The sequence below is a fragment of the Arabidopsis thaliana genome (assembly GCF_000001735.4).
Source record: "Arabidopsis thaliana chromosome 1 sequence".
Lineage (NCBI taxonomy): Eukaryota > Viridiplantae > Streptophyta > Magnoliopsida > Brassicales > Brassicaceae > Arabidopsis > Arabidopsis thaliana.
Genome location: NC_003070.9, coordinates 14012993 through 14032970, shown reverse-complemented (window position 1 = coordinate 14032970; position 19978 = coordinate 14012993). Strand labels below are relative to the sequence as shown.

The 19978-nt window shown below is 36.2% G+C and overlaps 4 protein-coding genes, 1 long non-coding RNA gene and 1 pseudogene across 7 annotated transcripts; 2 read left to right on the top strand and 4 right to left on the bottom strand.

The window, feature by feature from the left end:
* Positions 1 to 2202: 2202 nt before the first annotated feature.
* Positions 2203 to 3048, bottom strand: AT1G36992. The gene is made up of 2 exons (NR_139834.1): positions 2924 to 3048; positions 2203 to 2819 (listed from the first exon to the last, which is right to left on the bottom strand). It is a non-coding gene; the product is annotated as an other RNA (long non-coding RNA).
* Positions 2471 to 5749, top strand: AT1G36990 (C-jun-amino-terminal kinase-interacting protein). Its single transcript, NM_103354.4, has 5 exons — positions 2471 to 3368; positions 3482 to 4230; positions 4312 to 4401; positions 4482 to 5207; positions 5306 to 5749. The coding sequence occupies exons 1-5, from the start codon at positions 3260 to 3262 to the stop codon at positions 5375 to 5377; spliced, it is 1746 nt and encodes a 581-aa protein (NP_174891.1). The 5' UTR covers positions 2471 to 3259; the 3' UTR covers positions 5378 to 5749.
* Positions 5750 to 5930: 181 nt separating this feature from the next.
* Positions 5931 to 8337, bottom strand: AT1G36980 (transmembrane 50A-like protein). 2 transcript variants are annotated; one of them, NM_001333186.1, is made up of 5 exons: positions 8215 to 8337; positions 7755 to 8032; positions 7580 to 7667; positions 6693 to 6845; positions 6020 to 6277 (listed from the first exon to the last, which is right to left on the bottom strand). In NM_001333186.1, exons 2-5 carry the CDS (start codon positions 7885 to 7887, stop codon positions 6244 to 6246), a joined length of 408 nt encoding a protein of 135 aa, NP_001319157.1. In that variant the 5' UTR covers positions 7888 to 8032; positions 8215 to 8337; the 3' UTR covers positions 6020 to 6243. The 2 variants fall into 2 exon arrangements, with proteins under 2 accessions (NP_564477.1, NP_001319157.1); NM_103353.4 differs by lacking the exon at positions 8215 to 8337 and having other exon boundaries at positions 5931 to 6277; positions 7755 to 7993.
* Positions 8338 to 8639: 302 nt separating this feature from the next.
* Positions 8640 to 13030, bottom strand: AT1G36975 (annotated as a pseudogene; the record flags this gene model as incomplete). The annotated part of the gene is made up of 1 exon: positions 8640 to 13030.
* A 1584-nt stretch (positions 13031 to 14614) lies between these two features.
* AT1G36970 (transmembrane protein, putative (DUF1985)) lies at positions 14615 to 16586 on the top strand (the record flags this gene model as incomplete). Its single annotated transcript, NM_103352.1, has 6 exons — positions 14615 to 14621; positions 14750 to 15142; positions 15412 to 15887; positions 15989 to 16027; positions 16104 to 16211; positions 16290 to 16586. The coding sequence occupies 6 exons, from the start codon at positions 14615 to 14617 to the stop codon at positions 16584 to 16586; spliced, it is 1320 nt and encodes a 439-aa protein (NP_174889.1).
* Positions 16587 to 17462: 876 nt separating this feature from the next.
* On the bottom strand, positions 17463 to 18175 carry AT1G36960 (uncharacterized protein; the record flags this gene model as incomplete). The annotated part of the gene is made up of 2 exons (NM_148516.1): positions 17463 to 17759; positions 17927 to 18175. 2 exons carry the CDS (start codon positions 18173 to 18175, stop codon positions 17463 to 17465), a joined length of 546 nt encoding a protein of 181 aa, NP_683357.1.
* Positions 18176 to 19978: the final 1803 nt, after the last annotated feature.

The window sequence follows — 19978 nt, the reverse complement described above, 5'->3', positions numbered from 1 at the left end:
CACGTTGATCAAACTCACATGACAACTGCGGTTATAGGTACTGTAAGATATGTTGATCTGACTACTTTCAATCAAACATGTTTACAAAAAAGAGTGACATGTAGAGCTTCAGAGTTGTGCTTGTTGAGATAATGAATTGAGAAATACCTTTTTCTTTCCAATGGTTGGGAAAAAATAGAACATTGGTCACTTACTTTAATCTTGCCCTAAAAGAGAATAGACTTTTCTACATTTTATTTTTAAATAAGAAATGACTATAACCTAGGACAAGTTATATAGTTATAACAAATATTTCAAACAGGTATCTCTCCAGACATGGAGATTTACAAAAACTAAATTGAAGTACTTAGCACTGATGATGATGATTGATGACTAGTCACTTTCCATTGTAATAATTTGGGTGAAACAAATTGTCATAGTTTCTACTACACATACTTTGCTTATATTGTTGTTCAATGATTATGATGAATATTCTTAATTATTGTTTGAGACTTCATTAATACATAATTTTTTTTATCATTTTCAGATTTAGGAAATTGAGATAGCAAATTCGAAGAGGGTTGTTGCTAAAATACGCTGGCCTTCAAATGACCTGACCTAAAAGTTTATTTTGTTCCTATAGACGCTAATGGAGTTCGCGTCTGAGTAGATATAGTAAAGGTAAATGATGCAGCAGTTTGGAGGCATTCTTCTAAGTTTAAGTGTATGGAAGATGCGTTCAGTTTCACTATAGCATGGCTAAAGGCCAAAGTAGTGCTCGTCTAAGCTGATGTAAGATGCATTTTGTACTTTCTTTTGTGTTGCATGGTTCAAACTTTTGTTGAGACTTGATACTTGAACGAATGAATCAATGGTTGTTTTAAAATACTTATTGTAATAGTCAGATGATATGTACTGTATTTTATGTAGATGTTTCTATTAAATTCTTTTTATATATTGAAATTTTTGCAAAAGCATATCTACGATCAATAGAAACAAAAATCATAAATATATAGCATAAAAATAAATTTTACATAGAACATGGCCAAATATCATAGCTACATAATACAAAAATTATAATAGAAATATTGTTATACTGGTAGTATATTATTAATTTATTATCAATTTTTTCATGAGTTTTAGATTTTTTTTAACTAGTCCATTTGGATTAGATGAAAGATGTAAAAGAAGTAATGTATTAATATATATATATATATATATATATATATATATATGTTTAGCTATTGCAGTTTAAAATAAATATCTTATTTTAACTCTATCAGACTATGTCTGATTTCAGAACTCATACATCGACTAGCGACCAGCGACATCATACATTGTTCGTTTGTCTGTCGCTGTATTCAGCGACCTATTACAGCGACAATCGCTAAAAACTGTCGATGTGTTGTTCGTTTGACTGTCGCTATAAATAGTCGCTATATTTTTAAAATATTTAATTATTTTTCGTGCTAATGTATATTTTAAAATCAAAATGTAAATTATATATATCATACACCATGCGAAAAAATAAATTAATATATTTATTTATTTTAGTATTATCAAATTTAATTTACGTTATTTGAATTTATTTTTTTTTTTAATAAGAATTATTTTAACTTAATTAGAACTCAAACCCCACGTGATATCGCAAAGAAATATATTATAAATTTGTTTATATAATAATTTCTTTACAACAAATCTAACTCAAAATGATGCATATTATAAATTTTTGTAGTTATTTAAGAGTATATATATAACTAACCGGAAAAAAATAACCGTAAATATTTTGACAGAAAATTACAATATAGGAAAGTTGCAATAAATGACACAAGCGAGAAAAACAACCGTCAATATTTTTTTACGGAAAATTGCGATTAAAAGACACAACCTTTCAAAGTACAAAAGGCATTTATTTAAGTTTAATTTAATTTAATTCTGTTTAATTTAATTATTTTTAATTTATATTTTTTGATCGATAAGTTGTTCGTTTGCATGTCGCTGGATTCAGCGACCAAAAGCAGCGACTAATCGCTAAAAATTTTAACGACAAAAAATTACGGTCGCTGGTCCCTGGCGACTGTCGCTACTTTTGATCGCTGAACCAGCGACAAGCAAACGAACAACTTTTGATCGCTGTCGCTGGTTTCAGTCGCCAGCGACAGGCAAAAGAACAGGACCTTAAACATCAGTGACCTTCTTTAAGTATACGGAAGGTATAAAATTTAAGTATAAAATTCGTTACTTACATTAAAATGGTTCGTTACTTACATTAAAATGGTCAAAACTCATCCTCTTTACAATGTAAGAACTAACACATCGAATGAACAAACAATACCGAAAAAAGTTTATGGGCCCATCTAGGATCATTAGTTGGGCCTATATTGTACCTAAACTTTAACTATTCAAATTAGATTAAACAAATCAAAAACAAATTCAGAAATTAAATAAAAATTTTGATTATTGTTCTAAGGAGAGGAAAAAAAGGCTCATTGTTTCTTCATACGTTTCGTTCCCAAAAAATTGACACAGAAGAGAGAAAACCAAATTAACAAAAAACAATTTCTCGCCTCTACTCGCAAAAACCCTAATTTCATCATCTTCCTATCTGATTCCAATTATTTCTTCTACAAGTTTCCTTCTTCTTATAATCCATCGTTTCTTCCTTCTATCGCGTTTCACAAAGCTTGTCGTTTTTCTCTCCTTGTGGGTTGGTTAGGCCAATTTGTTTCGATTGAGCGATTGAATCTACGAGACGCAACAATCTCTTTCTGGGTTAGGGTTTCTTCACATAACCTTTTGTGGTTTCTTGTTTTGGGCGGAGTTTGGTGGTTTCTGGAACCCTAGATAGAGAGGAGCCTTAGGGTGGTTAATATTGGCACTGGTGATTTAGATATAGAGAAAGAGATTTGAGAGATATATGTGTAGGTGTTAGGGTTTTCATTACTTGTGAATTGTGGCTGTGGCATTGAATAGAGGTGTTTGGGGTTTTGTCCCTTTGGTAAAGGATGAGTGTTCTCTAGTGTGAAGCTAAATTGGTCTTCTAAGCCATCTGTGTGAGGGATGGAAGTGTAGAAGGTGCTGAAACAACTCATTTGGATTAGGGATTGGAATTGGATTCGTCTTGTGGCCTTTACCGTGGTAGGGATTTAGATGGTAGAGAAAGCTAGGGTAGATTAAATTTTTTGTAAGAGGAGCTTTCTCTGTTGTTGTTGGTGGGGGGTGAAGAAGGTTAGAGAGAGTGTGTGTTCTTTCTTGTATCTGATGAGGTACAGCTTTCCTAATGGACAAAGGTGAACACTCTTTAGCTCCGGAATGGTTGAGAAGTTCAGGGCATGCTTCTGGTGGTGGGAGTTCAAACCACCTCCTTGTATCATCCTCTTCTCATTCAGGTATGTTCGAGTCATCATGGATCATTTCATTGATCTGATCTTTGCCTCTTTAGTCAGAATAGCGTGATTTTAACTGTTTGCTATCTTGTTTTTTTTTTTTTTGTTTTGTATAGATTCTGCATCTTTACAATATAATAGCAGGAATAGGAACTCTAGGAGCAAAAGTGACGTTGATTCAATTCATTCTCCTTTTCTGGATCGATCTTCTTCTACTAATTCAAGGAGGGGCTCTAGTAATGGTTCTGCAAAACATGCATATAGTAGTTTCAACTTTAATAGGAGTCAAAGGGATAAGGACCGCAGCAGAGACAAGGATAGGGTAAGCTATGTGGATCCATGGGACCTTGACACTTCTATCCCTCTTAGAACTATCTTGACTGGTAGGGATCCGGATCCATTGAGACGATCACATTCAATGGTTACAAGGAAACAGGGAGAACACCTGTCTCGAGGATTAACAGTGGGCTTGAATAATGGTGGCAGTAGTAATAGTTACAACGGAAATGGACTACTTTCTGGACCTAGCATTGGGAATAGCTTTCAGAGAACTGGGTTTGATAAGGATTTTCCTTCTCTTGGAGCTGAAGAGAAGCAAAATGGGCAAGATGTTGTACGAGTCTCATCTCCTGGTATAAGTTCAGTTGTTCAGAACTTGCCAGTTGGTAACTCAGCTTTGATTGGTGGGGAAGGTTGGACGTCTGCTCTGGCAGAGGTTCCCAATGTCATCGAGAAGGCTTGTACTGGGTCATTAACGTCTCCAAAAGCTAATGCTGTTAGCGCGGGAACTTTAACTGGCCCAAGTGGTCTTAACATGGCTGAAGCATTGGTGCAGGCTCCAGCAAGAACTCACACCCCTCCCCAAGTATGATTCGCATCATCTTGGTGTAACTTTGTTGTACATTTACCTCTCTGCTCGTCTAAGATTATGACCATTTTTTTTTAGGGATCTGTGAAGACACAACGGCTCGAGGATTTGGCAATCAAGCAGTCAAGGCAATTGATACCGGTTGTGCCTTCAGCACCAAAGGGCTTGGTAAGTATTTACCTTGGTCAATGTTATTATTCCTCATTCATTTGTGCTACAATCAATATCTGTTCTATTTCATTTGTCAGAGTCTGAATTCTTCTGATAAATCCAAGACAAAGCAAGTGGTTCGAACTGGTGAAACTTGCCTTGCTCCCTCAAGAAATGCCCTACAACAGCCCGCTGTCCTACTTGGGAGTTTCCAGTCTAATCCTAGTGGTCAAATCAAACCTGAGAAGAAGCTGTTGGTTCTCAAACCGGCTAGGGAAAATGGTGTCAGTGCTGTTAAAGAATCTGGAAGCCCAAGTGCTAATACAAACACTCGAGCTGCCTCTAGCCAGCTGATGTCCAATACTCAATCAACCCAATCTGCTCCTGTGAGAAGTACAAACAGCCCAAAGGAGCTCAAGGGAGCCAGTGCCTTCTCCATGATATCTGGCCAAACAATCGAAAAGAAACCTTCCGCTGCTCAAGCTCAGAGCAGGAGTGCATTTTACAGTGCTCTGAAGCAGAAACAAACTGCATCAACAAGCATCACCACCGATCCTGTTAGCTCTTCAACCAGTGCCTCTTCTTCTGTTGAGGTAAAACTCAACAGCTCAAAGGATCTTATAGCTAGTGACCCTTCAAGTTCACAGGCAACAAGTGGCGTCGAAGTGACTGACAGTGTCCAGGTAGCTTCTCATACTAGTGGCTTTGAAGCAACTGACACTCCAGATGAGGAAGAGGCACAGTTCCTTAGATCACTCGGCTGGGTTGAAAACAATGGTGAAGAATATCTCACAGAGGAGGAGATAGATTCCTTTTTGGAACAGGTAAATAGACATAACAGCCCCAGTCTCTCTCTCTCTCTCTCTCATATTATAACTCAGAAATATTAATAATGGTTATGTTCTTTGTTTTGTTTGATCAGTACAAGGAGCTGAGGCCGTTATTTCCGGAGAGACTATCCATGATACATGAAGCAAGAGAGGATGTAGCTTAAGACTCCTGAACCCAACTTTACAAAACTGAAGAAAGTACTGGTTTTTGGAAAGATAGTTTCTAATTTCTTTTTTAATATATTTTTCTTCTTTTGGTCTTTTTGTTCCTGAGAAAAGCTTAGCTACTACTTTGGCAATGGGAGAGGAGAAAGGCAGGGAGGGGTTTTTGTTTGTTTGTTTTGATGATTTGCAAATAGTGCAAATAAAGCTGATGAGGCTTTGAGTTGCCATATGAGTGTCCTGCCCTCTTCAGACTTTGTAGATCTTTCTTTGGTCTGAAAAAAAAATGGCTCAGCTCTCACACACGTGTTCCTCTTTTTGTCTTTTTCTCTTGTCTCTAATGTTTGATGAGCAAGAGTTCGCTCTTAGGAGAATATATAATTGCGAAAGAGTTTCTTCATCAACACAAAACATTGGATAAACCCAATAGAGGTGCCAAACAGGCCAATCCGCAATAGGCATTTATATTTGTAAGACTGCGACAGGCTGGTCTGCTAAGACTGCCGGCAGAAATAATGTGTCCAAGTCTACCCACTAAGCCCAACGTGTTAGCATGCCGGCCTGCGAACTTATCTCATTGAGCATGTACCTCGTCTTGCTGATCACATGATTTTGAGTTTTCTTTTCTAGGTAATTTAAAAGGTTTGCCTATTTGCGTTCTCTTTGGACAACTGATTGATTTGGAGTATTTTCAATAACATTCACACAAAGTTTTAACAGAAACACACACTGATGCAACAGAGGAATCTCGCACACAATGCCAAGGTGACAAGACAAGACACAGGAATTTACATAGTAGAGAAACGAGAGGAACTTGTAAGTTGTCACAGTATGAATCTGAGTCGGAGATGAAGTATGTGCCTGTGCGCTACTCTGAGTGCGATGTCCAATACATTAGCCCACTGTCAAAAAAATTGTGGTCAGTGACCAGACACCAGAGATATATACAAATAGATTAGTATAAGATGATATGCAGTATACGAAAACAAAAAGGTTAGGATGCTTCACTGATTGCAATTCAAATCACATTTGCTAGGTTTGGAAGTTACTGTTACCAGTACAAAATCTATTGTGATTATGAAAGATGATTCTAACGAAAAGTTTTAGTCCAGATGCGAAAAGAAGACAGCCACATTAGTTAAGAATGGAAGTGTTAGAATCCAAAGGACTATGACTAAAATTGTAAGAATCACTAAATCTATTTGTACAAGTTTGGGTAATTTTGTAGGAGTATTTGTGTTCAATTTCCCAATCTAAAAAGCAGTGTTTAGTGTTTCAAGAAATGCACAACCAGAAGAGTGCATAGAATAGCTTTACCTTATCAATACAAATACACATTGAAAGACACCAGCCACACCAGTCCAAGTTGAAGGCCCAGTCTTCACAACCGAATCTTGAATCAGCAAGCCAACAGAAGCAGCTAAGGAAACAAATGCTACGACATACGCTATGAAAAGCCACAGCTTCAATCTGTAGCCAAGAATCCAAATACATAAAAACACAAATCAGAAACAGTTGAAACTAACCGCAAATGTCAGCGAAAACTTGATTTCAGATAATGAGGGTTATAAACACACAAGATTTCTCAAGTATCTTCTAGTTTACACAGAAATACAGATTAGAAACACTTAGTAACCAAGCTCTTAAATCTTATCCTTGATTAAATAACTGTATCAGCAAGCCAACATAAACAGCTAGGGAAACAAACGCTACGACATACGCTATGAAAAAGCCATAGCTTCAATCTGTAGCCAAGAATCCAAATACATAAATACACAAATCAGAAACAGTTTAAACTAACCGCAAATCTCAGCGAAAACTTGATTTCACATAAATGAAACACACAAGATCTCTCAAGTATCTTCTAGTTTACACAAAAAATACAGATTAGAAACACGAAGTAACCAAGCTCTTAACTCTTATCTTGATCAAAAACAGAATCAGAAGCAGAGCGAATGAAACAAATTCAACGACATACGCTATAAATAAGCTTCAATCCAAATCCATAAAACACAAATCATGAATACTTCAACACTTATAGAAGCAATGATCACTCAAATACTTCAAACTAAATGGATCAGTCACAAAAATCAGCTAAAATTTGTACACTTATCTCAACTACCTTCTACTTTCCACAGAATTACAGATTTAAACAAGAAGTAACCAAGCTCTTATGTTGACTCAGATCAATTTGAAAAACTAACCTCCACTCGCCTTCGTCGTAAGGAGAGTAATCAATGTCTTCTTTTCTGACGCAATTGAACATCAAAGCTCCGAGAGAAGCGAATATGCCTGCGAAATCCCCAAATCCAACGGACCAAAATCGCTCAAAATTCGGAAACCCTAATTGATAAATTATCGAGAGTTAGATATATTTACCGGGAAGGTAATGGACGAAGGGAACTTGGATGGAACTGCAAACGACGGCGTCGACCCAAAACCACCACCCGGTTCCGAAAACGGCGCCGGAGAATCCGGGTCCGAAAATCGCCCACAGTTCTGCCAAATCCATCGCTCGATATGATTCGTCTCCAATTGGATAGATAGATAAATAAAAACTTTATTGTTGATATTGTTAAATTATTATAGTTTTTATACCGAAAAAATGTCATTAAAATTATTATGCCAAAAGTGTCGAAACAAAGCATCAACTTTACCTGTAATGATAAAATCATCAAAGTAAATTATTAATTTTTTTCGATTTTGCCAAATAAAAGATATTAGATAATCAACTAACAGATCAATTTAACGTATAAAGTCAACAATAACATTTTCTGTCAAATAGTAAAACAACATCGTTTTTGTATTAAAATAAATAATACAAAAAACATATAGCTACCAGAATCGGACCCTGCATCTGTGGCTATGTAACTTTATTTGCGTGATTTGAAAAAACACTTTGCAAACGATGTTGTTTTACTATTTGTTCTGGTAGCTAATCTCAGAATCGATTCACCAGAACACATAGCTAATCTATCATATTCTCCATATCACGCAAATAAAGATATATAATATTTTATAATAATATTAAAAGGAGAAAAAATTGATGAAAATTAATCTAGAAATTGCAGGTCTTCTGATAACAAGAAAACTGTAAAACTTATTATCTGAAAGAGTCAATACAATTTGTTCGATACAGAGAGCTCTAAAACACAAATCTAGATCATTACTCTCACAAACCCAGACACATACGTCACAGGCAGTTACAAACAAAATGCATAAATCTTCTAAAGAAAGCTAAGTCTCAATATATACACTTCACACGTGTGACTTCTTCTTCAGCGCACGTGCTCCTCAGCACCATCTTCATTCGCACGTGCTTCACGCCTCTTCCTCCTTGTATACACTATTAAGGGCTTATCAATACCCCCTCCCCCCCCCCCCCTTCAACATGCAGCTTGTCCTGAAGCGCTAAACCTGGAAACTGTTTCTTCAAGTCCTTGGCTATCTCCCATGTATCCTCATGAACCGGAAGACCTTGCCAATGTACCAACGCTTCTAAGAGTCCATCCTCATTGTAACGAGTCTCCAGCACAGCTTCAGGCACAACCACAAACTCATTATCTGCAGTCAACACTTCCGGTAATGGAATGACTTGATGGTGGTCACCCAAAACCTGTTTCAACTGAGACACATGAAAAACAAGGTGTATTTTAGAACCCTCTGGAAGTTTCAGCCTATAAGCAACTTTCCCAATGCGTTCCATGATCTCAAACGGACCAAAATACTTCGCTGCCAACTTCTGACACACTCTCTTTGTCACAGAATTTTGACGATATGGTCTTAGCTTCAAGAACACCCTATTCCGTGTATCAAACTCAACTTCTCTTCTATGTTTATCATCGTTATTTTTCATTAACTGCTGTGCATTCACCAAATGCTCTTTAATATCGGCCAACATCAAATCCCTCTGCTTGAGTAACCCTTCTAACTCACAATTCTTAGTAGAATTAGCTTCAAAACGCATAATTGGTGGAGGATCTCTGCCATACAAGACCTTAAAAGGTGTTGTTTTGATAGTTGTATGAAAAGAAGAGTTATACCACAATTCAGCCCTAGGTAAGTATTGGAACCAAGTCTTAGGATGAGCTGAAGCAAAGCATCGCAAATAAGTCTCCAATGTGCGATTCAACACCTCTGTCTGGCCATCTGTTTGCGGATGGAAAGCAGTGCTGTATTTCAACTTAGTGCCTGATAGTTTGAAGCAGTCTTTCCAAAAGGAACTCAAAAACGTGTTATCCCTATCAGAAACTATCGATGCAGGGAACCCGTGCAGCTTCACTACCTCGTGAATAAAAATTCTAGCCACATCAACTGCATTGAAAGGATGTTTGAGACCAATGAAATGACCATATTTGCTTAATCTGTCTACCACCACCAAAATGACATTTTTTTCCGTGAGAACCAGGCAGCCCTTCAACAAAGTCCAAGGAAATGTCTTCCCAAACCTGCGTTGGAATTGGTAAAGGTTGTAACAACCCAGCCGGAGATAAGGTGGAGTATTTCTGTCGTTGACACATTTCACACTTAGCAACAAATTTCTGAATATCCTTCATCATACCTTCCCAATGAAATGATTGTTGAATACGTTTCATTGTCTTCAACACACCCGAATGACCACCCAACAGGCCACTATGATATTCAGCAAGTATGAGTGGTAAGAACTTTGAGTCTTTAGGAATGATCAATCTCTGTTTCTTCCATAATCTGCCTTCTTTCACAGTATAGGCACTAGTCCCTTGTTTAGCTGATAGACATTCTTTAACCAAGTGTTGCAGATGAGCATTAGAATCTATTTCTTCATAGAGATCATGCAACTGGAGAACTGTGGGCACTGTAAACGCCATTAACAACATTGACGAGAATGACCCAGTTGGTTGTACCATTCTAGATAACCCATCAGCCGCCTTGTTATCAACCCCAAGTTTGTATAGAATGTCAAATTCATAGTGCAAAAGCTTAGTGAGCCATTTCTGATAATCCATTGACACCTCTCTTTGTTCCTGCAAAAACTTTAAACTCTTCTGATCCGTGTGTAACACAAATCGGCGACCCATCAGATAGTGTTTCCACTTTTGAATTGATAACACAATCGCCATTAACTCCCTCTCATAAACTGGTTTAAGCTGCTCTTTAGATGTGAGACCATGGCTAAAACAAGCAATTGGTCTATTGTCTTGCATTAAAACTGCCCCCAGACCATTCCTGATGCATCAGCCTCTACAACGAACACTTTACCAAAGTCGGGTAGTGCTAAAACTGGTGCAGTAGACATAGCTCTCTTCAATGCATCAAAAGCTTCTTGGGCTGACTCACTCCACACAAAGCTGTCTTTCTTTAACAACTCAGTTAAAGGTCTGGCTAGAGTTCCATACCCTTTTAAAAACCTTCTGTAATAGCCTGTTAATCCCAAAAATCCTCGTAGTTCTTTCACAGACTGAGGCGTCACCCACTTAGTCATAGCTACTGTCTTAGTAGGATCTGTTGAAACGCCTTGTGTGATATGATATGGCCTAAATAATCGATCTTGGCTTGACCAAATGAACACTTCTTTCTGTTAGCATAGAACTGGTGCTCCTCCAAAACCTTCAACACCATTGCCAAATGTTCCTCATGTTCTTGCTCATTGCGACTATAGATGAGTATATCATCAAAAAACACCAACACGAATTTTCGGAGAAATGGTCGCAACATGTCATTCATTGATGACTGAAATGTGGCAGGAGCATTTGACAATCCAAATGGCATTACTAAAAATTCGAAGTGTCCATCATGTGTCCTAAAAGTCGTCTTTTCAATGTCTTCAACTTTCATTCGAATCTGATGGTAGCCTGCTCTTAAATCCAATTTAGAGAAAATGATGGCTCCATGCAATTCATCCAAAAGCTGATCTATCATGGGAATTGGAAACTTATTTGGTATTGTGGCTCTGTTTAAAGCCCTGTAATCCACACAAAACCTCCAACTCTGATCTTTCTTCTTAACCAATAACACGGGACTAGAAAAAGGACTTTTGCTTGCTCGGATAATACCGTTATCAAGCATTTCTGAAACTAAACCTTCCATAGCTTCTTTATGAGCGTGTGGATATCTGTAAGGCCTCACACTTATAGCTCGAGTCCCAGGTAAAAGGGAAATAGCATGCTCATTACCTTTGATAGGTGGTAATCCTTTTAGGTTCTGAGAACACATTCTCAAACTGTTGCAGGATTTTTTCAGTTCCACTTGTGAACATTGAAGGATTTTGTGGTAACACCTGATGGCTGTTCAAGCTGACTTCCAGCTCTTTGTTCTGCAGCCTGAATTTTGTAGAGAAAGACTTAAGAGACATTTTAAAGGTATCCAACTCCGGATCACCTCTTAAAGTCACTGTCCTCCCATGATACAAAAAGGACAACTCATGCCTCTCCCAATTGACCTTACAATCTCCTAAGGTTCTCAGCCATGCAATTCCCAATATCACATCAACTGGACCAAGATCCAAGGTGATAAAATGTGTTGTCAACTCCAATTCCTGCCCACAACCAACTGGTAGAGTCATCGTCACTTTATCACACAAGCCTAAACCTTGAACAGTGATTCCTGTACCCAATCTTATATGAAAGTTAGGGAAATAAAATTGTGTGTGGCACCACTGTCCAACATGACAACAACCTCTCCTTTACAAATAGATCCTTTCATCTTAATTGTTGTATAAGATGGCAAACCCATGTATGATGAAAACGATAATTCTGCAAATTGAGCAACTGAATCATGGAATTCTTCTTCCACGCTATTACTCTCTAAAACTTCCATTTCAAATCCATTAATCACTGTTAGTACCCGCAGCTCCTTATTGGGACACTTGTGTTCTTTGGACCAAGGTCCATCACATCTAAAACAAATCCCTTTCCTTCTCTTCTCATCCAATTCTGCACTGGATGCCGTCTAGTCTCTGATCATTTCTTCCAATTGGTTTGTCACTACCATGATTTGACTCAGTCATTACAGACTTCATCTTCCAGTTGTTTGTAGCTGGTGTATAAGAACTCTTGTACTCAGACCAATGTGGATCTTTATTCTCTTTACTTACCAACTGCAATTCCTTTTGCACCACTCTTCTCATCACACTCGTCTCCATAGAACGTGCCACAGCCACCATTTCAGGCAGATTCTGTGGTTTATGCATGTGTACCAGTTCCTGCATTTCACCTGTCAGGCCATTCAAGAATATACCTTCCAATTTCTGATCATCTAAGCCTCCAACCTGTGATGACAGATCCTCAAACCTCTGCACATATTCAGCCACTGAACCAGTCTGTTTGATGCAAAACAAACTCTGACTAGGCCCTCTCAGCTTCAAATTCCCGAACCTTAACATCAATCCTGATTTCAACTTCAACCAACTCACAAAATCCCCACGACTGATAGCCCAATTGTACCAACTCAAAGCCTCGCCACTGACGCTAACTGATACCAAGGCTAATTGTTCAGCCTCATTGTAACCTCCTGAACGAAAAAACCTCTCGACTCTCGCAATCCACCCATATATCCCAGATCCATCAAACATTGGCATTTCTACATTCTTAAGTAGATTCTCGCGAATTCTAGGTCTAATCACACCACGACAAGGTTCCAGTTGAGAAACACGTACCTGGTTCCTATGATCTTGCGATCTTGGAGGAAGAGTTTGACTTGTACCACCCACTTCTTGCACCGTTGCAATACCTGGCATCGAATTGAGTAAGAGCTCCAACTTCCTCTCAATCGCTCCGAATTTTAGATCTTGCGAACCCATTTTGTCATCCAACGACCCAATCTTGGAATCTAGGGTTGATAATCTTGCATCAGAACTTCTGATTTTACCTCCCAAATCCCCAATCTGATCGTACACATCCGCCAACGAAGCCGCGTGCTCCTCCGCCTGAGAAATTTCACAAACCGGAGATAAACTTGATTCCATCACCATTGCAACTACTATCGTCTTCTTCGATCGAACAAAAATTCCCAAACTTCAGCGTTAGATTCAATCCGAGATCACGAACGCACCATTTGATAACAAGAAAACTGTAAATCTTATTATCTGAAAGAGTCAATACAATTTGTTTGATACAAAGAGCTCTAGAACACAAATCTAGATCATTACTCTCACAAACCCAGACACATACGTCACAGGCAGTTACAAACAAAATGCATAAATCTTCTAAAGAAAGCTAAGTCTCGATATATACACTTCACACGTGTGACGTCTTCTTCAGCGCACGTGCTCCTCAGCACCATCTTCATTCGCACGTGCTTCACGCCTCTTCCTCCTTGTATACACTATTAAGGGCTTGTCATCTTCTTTGTCATCATATATAACCTTCGATTAGTGACGAAGAAGACCTGCAATTTCTGGCTTAATTCTTTCATCATTTTTTTCTGGTTTTGATATTAGTAGAAACGCTTATATATTTTTGTTTGCGTGATATGGACAGTAACATACTTTAGTTCGGTTGGTTTAGAGTTTTTAGCTCTTTCCCACAGGTGCATGGTTCGAATCCGATAGTAGGATGATTTTTGTATTTTTGTTTTTAATACGAAAACGATGTCGTTTACTGTTTGACGGAAGATGTTGATGTTGACTTTGTACCGTTAAATTGATCTGTTAATTGACTATACAATATATTTTATTTGGTAAAGTCAACAAAAATTAGTGATTTAATTGAAAAGTCAACTAAAATTGATGATTTTATTCACCATAAGTAAAGTTGATGATTTGTTTCACCACTTTTGGCGAAATAATGATTTTAATGACGTTTTTCCTGTTTTTATTTATACAAAATACGAACGTTATTAATATTAGGAAATATTAGGCAAGAAAACACTTTTTAAAAACTTAATTTGGTAATAGAGCATTTTAGGAGGAGTATGTATTTTTTAAAGTTTTTTTTATCATAAATTCCTCAAAAGTTAGTTAATCATAGTTAGTTTCATATGGTTTGGGAATAAAATATTATTTTTTGCAGTTTTCCTAAAGTAAAACGACACGACCAATTATTCGTCACTTTGACCTAAAAGTGAAATTATCCTGGCGACTGTGTTGAAATAAACCTCCGTATCCGTTCTCAATCCGTAATTCTTCTCCCGTAAATCATATTCGTCTTCCTAGTTATCCAAAAAGTGCCCATCTAAATTCCGATCATTTCCCTCCGTGAACTTATAACAAACGGGCGACATTAAAATCCCTCATTTTTACTTTTCCCACCGGTCAGTAATCAATGACAGGTAATCGTTTTCTGTTTTTTTTGTTCTATTACCAAAAACAGTTATCTTCTTGTTTTATCCATTTTTGTTCTAAAATTTCCTTACCTATTAAGTAATAATCTCTTCACAAATTGTCCCTTTGATTGCAGGCGCGGTCGAAGATGATATAATTGACAACGATACTCGTCTCCCTCCAAGGCTTTTCGCAACAGACCGTTACCCTGATGCTCGTCTCAATATCTACTCGAGACCCGACATTCTTACTGTAATATGTGACGTTTTGAAAGGTACCAAGGAAGTGGAAACTATCTTAGACTCTTGTTTTGGTTCTCTGTTTAGTTTAAGGGTTAGCGAATGTTCAATCTCTTGCAAACTAGTTCATGCGTTGTTATGTAGACAATTGGTTACAAAACAGAAATACGAACTGAAGATGATTTTTGGTGGACAGCCATTGAGATTCTCTTTAGTTGAGTTTGGTTATCTAACTGGTTTGCCGTGTGGTGAATTTCCAAAGGAGTATGATCCAGACTTCTTCCCTAAACGTGTCATTGGGATGAAGGATTACTAGGATGCGTTGATAGGGAAAGATAAGAATGCAACATTAGCGTAAGTTTGAATTGAGAGACAAGACGGTTCTTTATTTGATTGAACAGATTAGTAAATGTCATAATTTCACCAAAAAGGAGTATGATCTTGACTTCTTCCCTAAACGTGTCAATGGGATGAAGGATTACTAGGATGTGTTGATAGGGAAAGATAAGAATGCAACATTAACTTCTTCCCTCAACTAAAGTGAGTACTTCCACGCGAGGCAGGAAGGGTAAGTTTGAATTGTTTGATGATGATGAAGCAGAAGATAATGATGATGAAGCAGAAGATATAAAATTGTGGGTGAATTCGCTGTTGTCTTCTGTAAAACATGAATTTGCGGAGAGTGTTAAGAAGTTAAGATCTCAGAATCTAAATCTTCTGAAAAAGATCAAGGCCTTGAAATCTGTCAAATTGCCCAAATTTCGTTACCACAAGATCTCCAGGTCCAGACAGTCAACTAGTCCTCCATTTAAGAAAGTACGCCTAGCACTTAACCACCACACATCGTCTGAATCTCCTGTCAACCCTGTTGTATATTCTCCAAACATCACAACTCCCCCTTCAGAACCATTAACTTCATTGCACGAGGGAGACAATGTTTTATCTGATTCAGTGCATGATGGAGACTTTGCAGTTTCAGGAGATTCTGATAAGATTGTTGATGATCTGTCATGGCGTGAGTTAAAAACACATAAGGTCTGCCGCACTTGATCTATGTTAATTTTATAGATTGGTAGATATTAGTCAATAATTTATTTTAACTTCTCTATACCACACATGATGAGATATCCAGGGAGACCAACAAGGATTCAGTTGATTCCCCACAAAACTATCTGGTAATTGTTAATTAAGTTCTTTCACATATTGTTTCCAAAACATTGATTATATATTCTCATATTTTACTTTTTTCAGAATGAAACTCCATCAATGTTTATACCCAAGTTTATATCTGCTAATAGCACAGAGGTCCCTACCTCTCATCAACCCATCTATGACACTGAGTCGAAAACTAGAGACGAGGTAGATTTTTTGAATATCTGTTACTAGCCAAAAATATTTAACTATTATATACCTAACTACATTTTCAAATTACTATAGCATATGCCTTCTCCTCAACCTCCTGCTGTTTACGATACCGCAACAAAACCATCTTCTATTGATGTATCCGAGGTTTTTCTCCCTAAAGGATTTTACTATTACTTTAAGTTTCTTATAATGGATGTTACTCATACGCTAATGTTATACCTCTTCTATCTTAACAAGGAGATTAAGATTCAAGACTTGTCCTTAGCAGAAAATGTTGACACATTGGTTCATTCAGTGTGCAAGAATATAAGTGCTTCAATTGCTGCTCTGAGTGAAGTAGGAAAAGAGAGTCTTGCTATGATAGAATGAGTTCCACCCATTGTCGCACAAGTAACCTTCACCATAATCCACGTGGACTAGTTTATATTATATGGATTCCCAATTATGGATATACTTAACTTCGTAGATACTTAACTTTATGCCCACTTTTTTTTATGCGACTACTTTTTCCTTCCACATGTAAGATGATCAAAAAAAGGATGATAAAAAAAAGAATGATCAAATGTCCCACCATGCGAGAAGCCCTTAATATTATTGATGTTCGCTACGATCGTAATTTTTTATTTTTTTTCCAAAGTATTTAGTATATATTACAACCCAACTGCAACATCCAAAACTTGGAGAAACCAAGGTGGAAAGGCAAGAGTAAGTTACAGATTACAGCAATATGTACAACCTAACAACAAAGAGTAAAGAAACAACACTTTTCAATACTAAGATGAAACACGAAAATGGTAACTTTGTAAAAGCAAAAGCATAATAAAACTCAATAAGATTAGATATTGAAGCTTCAAGCTTGCAATTGATCATATCGCATCCAACATTTGCATGTATTATGATTGCATCTTATTCACCATCTTTTAGTCGTCTTAGAAGTAAAAGTATCCAAAACATTCAGTGAGCATAAGCAAACAGTGAAGCTCTACCACTGAGTTTTAACGCTCTAATGCTAAACTTCATTGTGGCACCAAAAAGAATTCCACTCAGCCACAAAGAAGATCTCTAAAAGGAGCAGTTATTCCTAATAAACTAAAAGCGTTACTTACCCCAAAAAGAAACTATCTCAAGAGCCTAAGGTAAATTAAACTTTGAGTTCTTGTTTAAACTGAGAGAGATCTATGGGGGTTGGCCTAACACCGGATAAAACCTAATCCCCTGATCCTTGCGATATGGCCTAATGTAGCGCTATGTACCAGAATCAACTTGCTTATCCTTTTTACGTTTTGAGCATTCACCAATCTTAATTTTTGCTTTTTCTTTGCCCTTAAAGTCAGAATAAGAGCTAGAAAAGTGATGCTGAGATATAGCTCTTGGATTAACAAGTCTGGAAGCCTGAATTCCCGCATCAAAGTAAGAGTCATGAGAAGGTAAAGATGCCGGAAGAGGAGGCTGTGATATTGGTGATGCCGGGGATATGTCTGAACTGTTTGAGCTAGTCATATGAGTTTGATCAGTGATAGTATTAGAAGCAGCAGCTTCCTCCTAAACAGGTACATCAAGTACCTCTGCCTCATCATCATGAATCACAGGTGCATTTAAAAAGGACAGTTGTTGACTTGATGAGTGATAAGACAACACTTAGTACATATCCTTCAAAGCTTCTCATATTCAAACTCAATCTTAGAACCTTCTCTAGATTCAAAACGAACTCTCCGAAAAAACCGAAGACGGTCTATGAATACAAGTCTGATCTTAACACGGATAAAGGCAACATAAGTTGAAGTATCTTGATTAAATTCCATCTCAAGAATAGGCCCCAACGTTCCAGCTATGAAGCTCACAGTTAATTCAGAAAGATAAGGTAGAGGTATACCTCGGACTTGGACGCATAGATCAATAAAAGTGAGAAAATCCGGTCCCAAAAAATCTCCACCTTTGTAAGGCAACAAACGAGTCATTAAACATCCATAGAGTTCTCCTTAAAGCAGTTGCCAAGTCAATATATGGATATATAAATTACTACTCCCTCCGTTTCAATATGGGATGTTTTGAGGCTTAGCACAGTAATTAACAAAACTATTATTTAATAAAAACAATCAAGTAAAGTAATTAAAGCAATTAAAACAATTAAAGAGTAATAATTAAACTCTCAAACAACCCAAATTACTTGAAAAAATGGAGCAACTTTTTACATAATTAAATTTTTTTTTGTGTGCAACCATAACAGAAGTAATTTTAAACAAACAATTTCAAAATTTTTACATCGGAGCCAAACTAAAACTTTCTTGAATCATACATGTTTATGTGAGTTTTTAAAAAAAATGATTTCTAATTTTCTTCACAATTCCAAATTCTTATTTGAGTATGTCACTTCTAAGTGAAGAGAATGAATTTTTTTTGATTTAAATGAAATTCCAGAAGAAACTGTTTATAGTGATGATGGAGATGAATTTTTGTTTGATTTAAATAAAATCCCACCAAGAGAAGAAACTGTTAACAGGAGCGATGGAGATTTTGCAGGTATCTATATATACATTTTTGAAGCCATTTTAACAAATAAATCCTGGATTTGGACTTATTTACAACTCAATGTCATTAGCATTAAATCTTTCTCCAAAATAATTAATTTTACTTTAAATTGTTAACCACATTATCAATCAAATTTAATCCAAACAAACTTCAAATCAATCCCTTAAAATTAGCATAAACATATTTGTCAACAATATTTTAAAACAAAATTTTTTGTTAAAACAAATATTATTCTTACTAAACGTTTTTTGTTTAAATAAATAAATCATGTATTTGAACTTATTTACAATGTCATGACACTGACATTAATTATTTAGGAATGAAAATATTAAATCTTCTAAATCCTTGCTTTTAGAATTATTATGTCATTACTTAAAAGGCTCAAAATATAAAAAAATAAATATTATTATTTATATATCTAGACTTTATAAAACATTATTAATATTTAAACTTATAAAAAGTTTAATATATCATAATTTTTTAACATTATTATATAATATATAAAGTTTAAAAAAATCTTAATTCTTTCCGTCATATTTTGTGACTCGAAATTTTAAAAATAAACATATATTAACCAATTGGCAAAAAATGTGTGAGTTATACGTCCCACATGAACTAAAATATTTAGACAATGATTCATAAACATATTATAAATAAGATTCACATTAATAAAATAATGGTTTATTTACAGGACGAGTTTGGCGGGACGGGTTTAGCAGGACGTTACTTAATAACAAATATAAAGTATAAAATAAAAATATTTTATAGATAGATACAATTTGCAAAATTTTATATATACTAACTTTAAAATCTAGTCTACATATACATTTTTGCAGTCATTTTATAAAATAAATCCCGGAGTTGAGACTTATTTACAATGGCTGCCACTGGCTTTTAATTCTTGTTTTTTTTTGGCAATAAAATTATTAACAAACGAAAAACATTCCAAATATATTTCAATCTCATACGTCACGCAGATTTCTCCAAAATTTGAACTAGATTTCGGCAACTATTTAAAACAAAATATATTTGACAAACGAAAATACAATTGCAATTCCTTAAAATAAGCAAAACGCACCTAAATACATTCTTTATCTATCCAATAAAACTTATTTCTCCAAAATTTGAACTAGATTTCTGTAACTATTTAAAACAAATATTTGTTTGACAAACCAAAATACAATTGCAATCCCGTAAAATATTTATTTTAATTATATATTTAAATTAGCGTG